The 11249-nt window shown below is 32.8% G+C and overlaps 1 protein-coding gene across 1 annotated transcript in view; it reads left to right on the top strand.

Annotated features, from left to right (window-relative positions):
- The window catches only part of LOC107569051 (bromodomain-containing protein 9-like), a gene marked incomplete at its 3' end in the record, with an annotated part of 26203 nt that overhangs the window by 9926 nt on the left and 5028 nt on the right, over nucleotides 1–11249 (top strand). The window contains exons 9-20 of the mRNA XM_016255055.1: nucleotides 964–1056; nucleotides 1144–1288; nucleotides 1402–1512; nucleotides 2689–2870; nucleotides 2951–3083; nucleotides 5229–5301; nucleotides 6441–6536; nucleotides 6705–6837; nucleotides 6927–7038; nucleotides 8152–8202; nucleotides 8290–8386; nucleotides 9311–9481. Coding sequence (XP_016110541.1) covers nucleotides 964–1056; nucleotides 1144–1288; nucleotides 1402–1512; nucleotides 2689–2870; nucleotides 2951–3083; nucleotides 5229–5301; nucleotides 6441–6536; nucleotides 6705–6837; nucleotides 6927–7038; nucleotides 8152–8202; nucleotides 8290–8386; nucleotides 9311–9481 — 1397 coding nt within the window. The remainder of the gene's footprint in view (nucleotides 1–963; nucleotides 1057–1143; nucleotides 1289–1401; nucleotides 1513–2688; nucleotides 2871–2950; nucleotides 3084–5228; nucleotides 5302–6440; nucleotides 6537–6704; nucleotides 6838–6926; nucleotides 7039–8151; nucleotides 8203–8289; nucleotides 8387–9310; nucleotides 9482–11249) is intronic.

Raw genomic sequence — 11249 nt, 5'->3', positions numbered from 1 at the left:
AACAAAGTTACTGGGTTAATCTTTTTCACGTTTCCTTGGTTGGTAGATGCACCGGAGACCTGATTATAGCACTTAAAACCTGGAAATGTCAGATTTTCATGATATGTCAGCTTTAATAAAAACAACTGTTCAATGTTAGTTAATGTACATTAATATTAACAGATACAACGTTTTTAATTTTAATAATGTATTAGTAGATGCTGAAATTAACATAACACATTAAAAGTATTTTTCATTGTTAATTTGTTTACTGATATAGTTAACTAATGGAACCTTGTTGAAAAGTGATTTATTCAAAAATGATATATTGAGTTATGATTGCATTAGTGTTTTTTGCCTCTATTTTGAACAAAGCATACAAAAATTTACACTTACAGCAGTTTTCACTTAAATTCAAATTAATAGGTAACACTTTACAACAAGGTCTAGTTAGTTCATGTTATTTAATGCATTAACTGACAAGTACCAATACATTTTGATACAATATTTATTATCTTTGTAACCATTAAATACAGTTAATAAAACACAACTGTTCATTGTTAGTTCATGTACATTAAATAACATTAACAGATGTTTGATTTTAGTAATGTACTAGTAAATGTCAAAATTAAAATAAAGATTAATAAATGCTTTAGAAATATTTTTCATTATTCGTTCATTTTAACTAATGCAGTCGACTAATAAATAAAAAATAAAACCGTATTGTAGTGTTGCCATGAAAAGAAATATTGGAAATAAAAATCATTAAATTATATATTTAGATAAAATATACGTTTTTTTTGGCTCCGTTTCGAACAAAGTGTTGTAAAATCTACGCTTTCAGCAGTTTCCGATTCCTTAAATTCAAATAAATTCCGTTTCAAATTCATGAATTAAACAGCTGTTTAAAAGGCATTCTCAGTTCAGTTCTGAATGATGCACAGCCCTGGTATCCATCAAAACAAATCACAAATGACTTACAAGTGATTTTCATGTCTGTCCTTTTGTTTCTTTCCTAGAAAACGAATGCACCCCTCGCCAGCAGCTCTTGGAGCATTTCTTGCGTTTGCTACAGAGGTGAGCCTCTGAAAAAGCAGATGGCGTTGTAATTCTAATCTTTCCTCATATCTGCATTATATAAGGACAGTCTTTCTGTCTCGACAGGAAAGATGCACACGGATTCTTTGCCTTCCCGGTGACAGACGCCATTGCTCCAGGATACTCCATGATAATCAAACATCCCATGGACTTTAGCACAATGAAGGACAAAATCGATGCAAACGAATACAAAACTATCACAGAATTCAAGGTACGCAAGTGTCCCGCTCTTTTTATCTTCATTTGTCTTCATATTAGGCTTTAATAAAAAGACTTTTAACTATAAAAGTGTAACTGATTTCGATCTGATGTGTGACTCTCCAGGCAGACTTCAAGCTGATGTGTGACAACGCCATGGTTTATAACCGACCGGAGACGGTTTACTACAAGGCCGCTAAGAAACTTCTCCACACAGGATTCAAAATGATGAGCAAAGTAACATTTTTAATGCAGTTTGGTTACTTTTTGCCTTTGTTGTTCATCCGTGCCATCATTCCCATTCGATTCGGATGCGTGTGGTTATAGTAATCTAAATAAAACTTGGGTACAGGGTTATTATAGTTAACTAAAACTAAAAGCATAAAAAAAAAATTTTTTTGTTAGTTGACATAAAATATATGTAACTTTAATAACTAAAACTTATTTTATTTCAGCTAGCTGCCAATGCGACATTTCTCAATTTCATTTAGTTTAACTAAAATAACTCAAACGAAATAAACTAAAGCTAGTAAATAAAAATATATAAATAATAGCAATGACAAAAACACAACAAAATTACTAAACTTTTACTAAAATTAAAGTTAAAACAGAAAATATAAAAGATCAAATCTGATTCAGAATATATACAAAAACTATTAAACTAGTAAAAATGTTTTTATTGTGTACTTTTTAAATTAAATACAGTATTTTCCATTACAAATGATATGATCAGGATAATAGTCGATATGATTTGGGAATGTTACAAAGAGCATTTTTTGTTCATGAATGGAAGCTGTCTTTTTCACATCATCTGAAATATTAGGGAATTTTAAAGTTGTGATTGCAAAGCCTGGAACTTTCATAAGACAAAATTAATCAAATATAGTTTAATAAAAATTTATAAATTCATTTAAAAAAAATTAAAAATATAAAAAAGTGGTGGAAAAGTCTGTTAAATATATTTAAATTATTGAATATATAATAGGGTATAATATATCTTATGTAGTTGCAATAAATAATATTATATTATATTCTGTACATTAAAATAGAATTTAAGATGATACTTAATTGTATAGATTTTGTTCTTTGTGGCCTAGAAATAGTAGAGCAGAATTTATTAATTTTTTCCTAATTTAATAATTTTTCCAAAATCCTAAAACTGTTTGTTTTTAGTATTAGATGGGACAAAGATCCCAGACTTTAATCACCACACTGTTATTTTATTGCATTAGTGAGATTTTTCTCGAGTGCTCTGTGCATTCAGAGACGAGTATTTGCACCATCCAATCACTTTCTTAATTTCAATCCATCCCGTGTTGGATGTCCCGTGTCTCCCATCCTCATGGCCTGCCTAAGACCTCCGCAGGAGGAGTAAATGGGTGCTGTGTTGCTCTATTTGTGCTCTGTTCACAGGAGCGGCTGTTAGCTTTGAAGCGCAGCATGACGTTTATGCAGGACATGGATTTCTCTCAGCAGGCTGCCATTTTGGGAGATGACCACATCACACCTGAGGAACCGGTGACGGAGATCCTGCCGATCCACACGGAGTACCCCAAAAAGTCCAAGAAGCAGCCTGTAAAAGAGCCTATCATCAGGTAAAGCAGTGATCTGCAGCGCTTTTGAATGTTTCTCGTGTTTGTGAGTGTGTGACTGAGCAGATGTGTTGCTCGTCTAGTGATCTGTATGAGCTGGAGGGCAACGCCTGCAGTTCGACGGACAGCACGGCGGAGGAGCATGTGTTGGCGCTGGTGGAGCACGCTGCGGATGAAGCGCGGGATCGAATCAATAGTTTCATGCCGAACTCTAAGGTGCAGCCGAGCTGTAACCTCATGTTTCTAACACTCACAAAGTTTTGCACGTGTTGAAAATCTGGGTACAACGTTTGAGTTGCGGGTCATGCCAAATATTATGGAAGCATAAGGGTAGCAACATTCATTTTGAAATGTAATATGCGAAATGGCAATGCATTTGGCAATGATTTTCTGTATTTAAATGTATATTTTCCCGTACATATGTGACCATGGACCAGGTCATAGGGGTACATTTTTCAAAATATGAAAGCTGAATAAATAATCTTTCCACTGATGTATGGTTTGTTGGGATAGGACAATATTTGACTGAGATACAACTATTTGAAAATCTGGAATCTGAGGGTGCATATTGAGAAAATCGCCTTTAAAGTTGTCCAAATGAGTTCTTAGCAATGCATATTGCTAATCAAAAATTAAGTTTTAATATATTTATGGTGAGACATTTACAAAATATCTTCATGGAGCATGATCTTTACTTAATATCCTAATGATTTTTGGCATAAACGAAAAATTGGATCATTTTGACCCATACAATGTATTGTTGGCTATTGCTACAAATATCCCCCAGCGACTTAACACTTCAATGTTTAGTGCAAAAATGAAAAAGAAAATTAAATTAAATGTAAAATTAAATTATATAATTTTCATATTGAAGCATATGGGTAGCAATATTCATTTTGAAATGTAATATGCAATTGAGAAAATCGCCTTTAAAGTTGTCCAAATGAGTTCTTAGCAATGCATATTGCTAATCAAAAATTAAGTTTTAATATATTTATGGTGAGACATTTACAAAATATCTTCATGGAGCATGATCTTTACTTAATATCCTAATGATTTTTGGCATAAACGAAAAATTGGATCATTTTGACCCATACAATGTATTGTTGGCTATTGCTACAAATATACCCCAGCGACTTAACACTTCAATGTTTAGTGCAAAATGAAAAAGAAAATTAAATTAAATGTAAAATTAAATTATATAATTTTCATATTGAAGCATATGGGTAGCAATATTCATTTTGAAATGTAATATGCATAATTGCAATGCAATATGTTAAAATGGCGATGTATTTTTGTATTTAAATTGATATTTTCCCATGCATATGTGCAATGTTTAGTGCAAAATAAAAAATTAATTATACTGTATAATTTACATTTTCCATTATATAAATGTAAATATAGAAATACATTGCCATTTTACATATTGCATTTCAAAATGAATATTGCAACGCATATGCTTCCATAAAAAAATCAACACTACACAAAAAAGCAAAAGAGACATGTACAAGCAGAAAACATCTATTGTGGTTTGTCAGATACTAAAAAATATTAAATATGAAAAAGTATGAACTCCTGTTTTGTTTTAAAAAATAAAAGTTCCTCCCTTTCTGTTTCAGGTCAATTCGACTCAAAAATGAGCTCGACTTAAATTAACATCTGAGACCACTAGTGAAAACGCTTCTTATGTGTGTGCTTTTGTTTATTTAAATGCAACACCTTTCATTACAAATTATATGATCAGGATGAAAGTCAACATGATTCGAGGACATTCCAACGAAAGAGCATCTTTTGTTCATGAATGGAAGCAAGAACATCTAACCTTTTTAGGATTCCCATTGTCAGAAATATCATGCGATTTTAATATTTTGATTTCAAAGCCTGGAAAACTGATTAACATATAATCAGATCTATAAAACTGATATAAATGTCTATGAAATATGTTAAAATTATAATGTAATGTGTAATAATGTTTTTTTAAGGTAATGTTGCTTTGAATAAATCTTGCCCTTTTGTGACCTAGAAATATTAAAAAAGCAGAATCTTAAATATTTCTTCTTCATTTTCCTAATTTTATTATTATTTTCAAGATCAAATCGAGTGTGGGTCAAACTGAGGATAAAAATGAATAATTTATATAATTTCCTAATGCTTTCAGCTTTTAATAAGATAATATTCGCAGTTTAAATTAAATATTACATAAGCAATCAGCAGATTCTGTCTGGTCTGTACTATATGTTGTTCCCTCGACCACATCAGGAGTTGTGTAATGTGGTAGACTGGTTGTAGAAACAATGTTTATTGCACTATTACCATAGTTTATTACCCCTAACCAGAACATTTGTTTTATTTTGCATGTAGATTGGGTACCTTAAAAAGGACTCTGAAGGTTCCCTCATCTACACTGTTGTAAATCAAGATCCTGAAGCAGAAGGTATGAGCATCATACTACTTTATATAGCGGACTATATATATGTATGTGTATAAAAATAGCTGAACCGGTAAACAACGAGGTGGTAATAATCACAATTATGCACAGTGTTTAGAAAATTAACCCTGTAAAGTCTGAAATATGAAATAATTGTCAGAATTTTTATTTTATTTTAATTGAAACAGATAAATGAATCGTTAGACAAAACATTTAAAAAAAAACGTTGTATTTGTGTGTATTGTTGAGTATCATATTTGATCCATCAGGCTTTTATGGCATGATATAGTGACAATACAGAGGAAAAACAGCTCAAACTAAGCAAAACTTTTGTTCCAGATGATGTTTATATGGACAAAAAGATGAAATTGTGATGTGTTTGTAATGTGAATCAATGAGATCCGTATAACAGTATAGAAGATACCTATATAAAATGATATAATTATAAGTCGTCACTCTATATCTCAAATGATGTGTCTTAGTTAAATGATATTTAAATGATCCAAACATATAATGCAATGCAATCCAATGATGATTGAGAGATGAACAAATAAACGCTCCTCAAAAGCCTGATGATCAGATTTGGTACTCACTGATTTTTATAAAAAATATGATACAATAGGCTTTAAAGGGATAAAAATGTCACTTTATGTCAGAAAGGTTGCTGACTTTGTTGTAGAAAGTTTATCCAGAGCAATAATATCATGTGTCTGAAGGATATATGTGACCCTGGACCACAAAACTGTAAATTTTTGAGATTTATGCATCATCTGAAAGCTGAATAAATAAGCTTTGGTATTATTGTTAGAATAGGACAATATTTGGTCGAGATACAACTATTTGAAAATCTGAGAGTGCAAAAAAATCTAAATATTGAGAAAATCATCTTTAAAGTTGTTCAAATGAAGTTCTTAGCAATGCATATTACTAATCAAAAATGAAGTTTTGATATATTTACAGTAGGAAATTTACAAAATATCTTAATGGAGCATGATCTTTACATAATATCCTAATGATTTTTGGCATAAAAGAAAAATCGATAATTTTGACCCATACAATGTATTGTTGGCTATTGCTACAAATATACCCCAGCGACTTAACACTGCTTTTGTGCTCCAGGCTCACATATTGATTATTGTTTACAGAGGAAGAGACTCATCCTATAGATTTGAGCACTTTGGCGAATAAGCTCATACCTGGACTGACGTCGCTGGGTTTTAAAGACGACAGGAGGCACAAAGGTAACATTTTCAAGCATTAATATTATTTGTAGGGTTTTGAGTCACATTACTGTCTCTAAAATGCTCGAAGAGTCAATATTTAAATCATGACTCACAGCCAGAATCTTTGGTCTTTTTTTGCATTGGAGAAATTCTCTCCAATGAATCTGTCCTGTTGTTTGGTTTCAGTGACGTTCTTGAGCAGCGCGTACAACGCTCAGACCCTTCAGAACAACTCTGTCTATCCTGACCTGCTTCCAGAGGAGATGGACATGCTGTACTCGGCTTACGGAGATGAGACCGGGGTCCAGTGTGCTCTCAGGTGTTTAGATCAAACCCGTGGATCGGCATTATTAAGCTGTTGCGTTTGGACTCTGTTGCTTGATGGGATTTTCTGTGTCTGCGCTTCAGTCTGCAGGAGTTTGTCAAGGGTTGTGGGAGTTTTACCAAAAGGCTTGTGGGTGATTTGCTGGATAAAATGACGGCTGGCGATCATTCCAAAGCCATCATCCAAATCCGACAGGTATTAAAATAAACAAAAATGTGTCTTTTGACCTGCTTCTTTTTTTATGGTTTTTAAACATTCTCAGGGTTTTGTGATCATTGACTATCAGCAACGTGCTTCTCTTCTGTTATTTTCGTTTTTTGAAAGAAATTTCAATTTTTATTCAGCAAGGATTCATTAAATTGATCAAAAGTGACAGTAAAGACATTTTATAATTTACAAAAGATTTATATTTCAAATAAATGCTGTTCTTCTGATCTTTCTATTCATCAAAGAATCCTGAAAAATAAAATGTCACGGTTTACATAAAAATATCAGGCAGCACAACTGTTGTCAACATTGATAATAATCAGAAATGTTTCTTGAGCAGAAAATCTCAATAATAGATAGAGATTAGAAAATCTAAAATGACGGCTGGCGATCATTCCAAAGCCATCATCCAAATCCGACAGGTATTAAAATAAACAAAAATGTGTCTTTTGACCTGCTTCTTTTTTTATGGTTTTTAAACATTCTCAGGGTTTTGTGATCATTGACTATCAGCAACGTGCTTCTCTTCTGTTATTTTCGTTTTTTGAAAGAAATTTCAATTTTTATTCAGCAAGGATTCATTAAATTGATCAAAAGTGACAGTAAAGACATTTTATAATTTACAAAAGATTTATATTTCAAATAAATGCTGTTCTTCTGATCTTTCTATTCGTCAAAGAATCCTGAAAAATAAAATGTCACGGTTTACATAAAAATATCAGGCAGCACAACTGTTGTCAACATTGATAATAATCAGAAATGTTTCTTGAGCAGAAAATCTCAATAATAGATAGAGATTAGAAAATCTCAGCATATTAGAAAGATTTCTGAAGATCATGTGACACTGAAGACTGGAGTAATGATGCTGAAAATACAGCTTTGAAATCACAGAAATAAATTATATTTTATAATGTAATCACATTGTAAACGGTTATTTTACATTGCAATAATATTTCACAATTTTATTATATTTTTGATCAAATAAATGCTGCCTTGGTGAGCAGAAGAGACTTCTTTCAAAAACATCTTCAAACTTTTAAACAGTAGTGTGAAATATTATATACTGAAAATTAATATATAATAAATGTTTTTGTATTTTAGAAAAGAAACTTGCCGATTGATGACACTAAATCTAGTTTATGTGACATGCCGGTAAGAATTCTGTCTATTATCTTTCGTGCTGCAAGTTTCAAACCTCTTAAAGTGCCATTTGATGACATGTTCTCTGTGTTTCTATAGGGAACAGATGGAAGTGGCATGGAATCTGGTTCAGTGCTGGATTTCATGTCCATGAAGAGCTACCCAGACATGTCTCTAGATATGCTCAACACATTAGGTGAGTCGTATATCACACATCAGAACTTCCTGGCTGGGCAATATGAGCAAAAATTCATATCTCGGTATTTTTTGGCTGATTTGCAGTATACGGTATACATCTCGGTATTTTTTGGCTGATATACGGTATACATCGGTATTTTGGATTTGGATTAAACAAATAAAGTGAATGTAAGCATGTAGGCATATATTAAGTGCAAAAAATGGTTAAAATCACATTACATTCTAACATTGTAACATTGCAATCTAAAAACAAAAATAATGCTTTTAAAGCAGAAGAAGTTAAATTTACTAAACTAAAAACGAAAATAATAAAAAAGCAGACTTTACATTGAGTAAAAAGGCTGTTTTGATTACCCCATTACAATCACTTTACCATTAGTGCTATCATACAAATACACTCACTTGTAGGTTTAAAATTCTACATGTCACATTTATTGTCCAACTACAAATATTTCAGCAAAATGTATATTGCTCCTATTTCATTGAGCTCCGTCTGTTTGGCACGCATGCACACGGCGGCACTCGTTCTAAATGAAGTCTGTGAAGTTTAGCGGAGAATCGCAAAGCAAAAGCTCATGCACTTCTGACAGCAAAACGGAAAGATTTCCATAGCTTTCTAACATTTACAGATGGAGAATATACCTGTGAAATGTAAGTAATGCATTCAGGAAAACAGCACATCTCAAACACATTAAACACTGTCAGCCTCACACTCAGCCTTTAAACTGAAACTATTAACTATAGGCTTCTATATCTTACTAAAGCCCTTCATATAAAGCTTGTCACATGTTTAGAACAAATTGTATTATGCACTTTCTCCGCAGCAGCTCAGTCTGTGTCCTCCCTAGGTATTTTTTTCAGATGCGCTCGTATCAACTACTGTATAGCGATAGCTGATCATTGGTGTTCTTGTGATCTGCAGGTAAATGTGTGAAGAAGGAGCCGGAGCATGAAGACGGTCATCAGCACTTTGATGATGCAGCTAGACTCCTGCAGGAGTTCCAGGACGCAGCGGTGGACCGAGTCGGATCCCGACCCTCCTCCAATCTCTCGTCCCTGTCAAACACTTCAGAGAGGGATCACCACCATTTAGGTACTGAGTCATATTTAGAATTTATGCAACTTTTTAAATTTAAGCAGGGCTTGATTGTTTTATAAGAAGTTCTATTTATAGCAAATGTAAAAACCCTTTCACACCAAAAAGTGTAATGAATAAACCTCAGGTTGAAGCAAAAGTAAATTCACAAGAAACACTCTTCAGCAATAAAAAAACAGTGAAGCACAATTGTTAGTTTCTCTAAAGTCATGTTTGCTTATTAGTACGGTTGAACTGGATCATCAAAGGTCAGCAGCAAAGACATTGGTTAATAAAATGGGATTAGATACATTTGTGTTATTTAACATATTTAATTATTGCAGGTTTGCGTCATATTCTGAGTTTGCATTTCACTGTTTTAATTCATTTTGATGAATACTAAATCTGTTTTTTGTGAGTGGGATGAATTAATGCACATTCACATTTAGTCTGGAACTACAGTAACATCATGTTCACACAGCGCGCACAACTCCTCTGTACTCCCGATTTCTCTCAGCATGGGGACAGGAGAGCTGTCAGTCAATAAATGGGAAAACAAAGTAACTGGCATTACTTTTTTGAAAAAGTAACTCTGATATTGTAAATTTAAAAAGTAATGCGTTACTTAAAGTAATCTGGTTACGTAACTCACGTTACTTGTAATGCGTTACCCCCAGCACTGATCACAGGCATTCTTTTTTTGGGGGGGTGATAAATTTGTGCAAAACCTGACAAGACCAAAAAAGTCAGTTCTATGTTTGTTTGTTTTGTTTGTTTTGGTTGAGTATCATATTTTATCCATCAGGCTTTTATGAAACATATAGTCTGATATAGTGAGAATATGAAGGAAAAAAACTGTTTAATTTAATTCAGAGGCCCAAACTGAGCAAAAATATGTGTCATATTTAGAATGTATTTATTTATCATTGATAATTATAATTATTTATAATTTTATTTTATTTTTTATTTTTTTGGAGTGGTACTTTTGTGCAAAACCTGACAAGACCAAAAAAGTCGGTTCTATAAAATAATAGTCAGAATTTTTTTTTATTTTTATGGAACAGTAAATTGAACTTTTGAGCTTTTATGTCTCATATATGAGAATATAGAGGAAAAAACAGCACAATTAAATTCAGAAGCCCAAACTGAGCAAAAATATGCAATTGGCTGCAGATGCTGATATTTATATGATGTAATTCTAATGCTTGTAATGTAAATCTATGAGATCTTTATAACAGTACAGCAGATATTGACATAAAATGAACTAAATATCAGTGCTCGCTCTATATCTGCAATAATATGTCTTAGTAAGATGAGATTGAAATGCTCCAAACATATAATGCAGTGATTGAGAGCTGAAGAAATAAAGGCTCCTCCTCAGATGTGAGATGTTCTGGAGGCTTGTGAAGATCATTCCTCCGCTGAGGAACAGTGAAAGTAAAGCTTCTGGAAACAAACGCTCCTCAAAAGATCCTGATGTTCAGATTTGATCAGATTTGATCAGATTTGAGACGCACTGATTTCTCTAAAAGAGAATCAAGTAAAGCCGAGCTGCTTCAGTCCAGTAAGTGTCCATCTGGAAATATTGCTGACGTTTACTTGATAAAAATCAGATTTGACAGCTAAAAGACACGTGAAGCACCAGCTGAAGCTGGATGTTTGTACAATTACACTAAAAGAGCTTTTACTGGAAAAACGATCAAGTAGACGAGCAGAAGGCGTGCAGTAGATCATGTCGATCATTTAGAGGCCTCTGCGTATCAAATATGATACAGTAGCTTTATAG

This window comes from Sinocyclocheilus grahami, unplaced genomic scaffold (assembly GCF_001515645.1).
Source record: "Sinocyclocheilus grahami isolate Dianchi unplaced genomic scaffold, SAMN03320097.WGS_v1.1 scaffold1307.1, whole genome shotgun sequence".
Taxonomy (NCBI): domain Eukaryota; kingdom Metazoa; phylum Chordata; class Actinopteri; order Cypriniformes; family Cyprinidae; genus Sinocyclocheilus; species Sinocyclocheilus grahami.
This window is presented reverse-complemented; position numbering and strand designations above follow the sequence as displayed.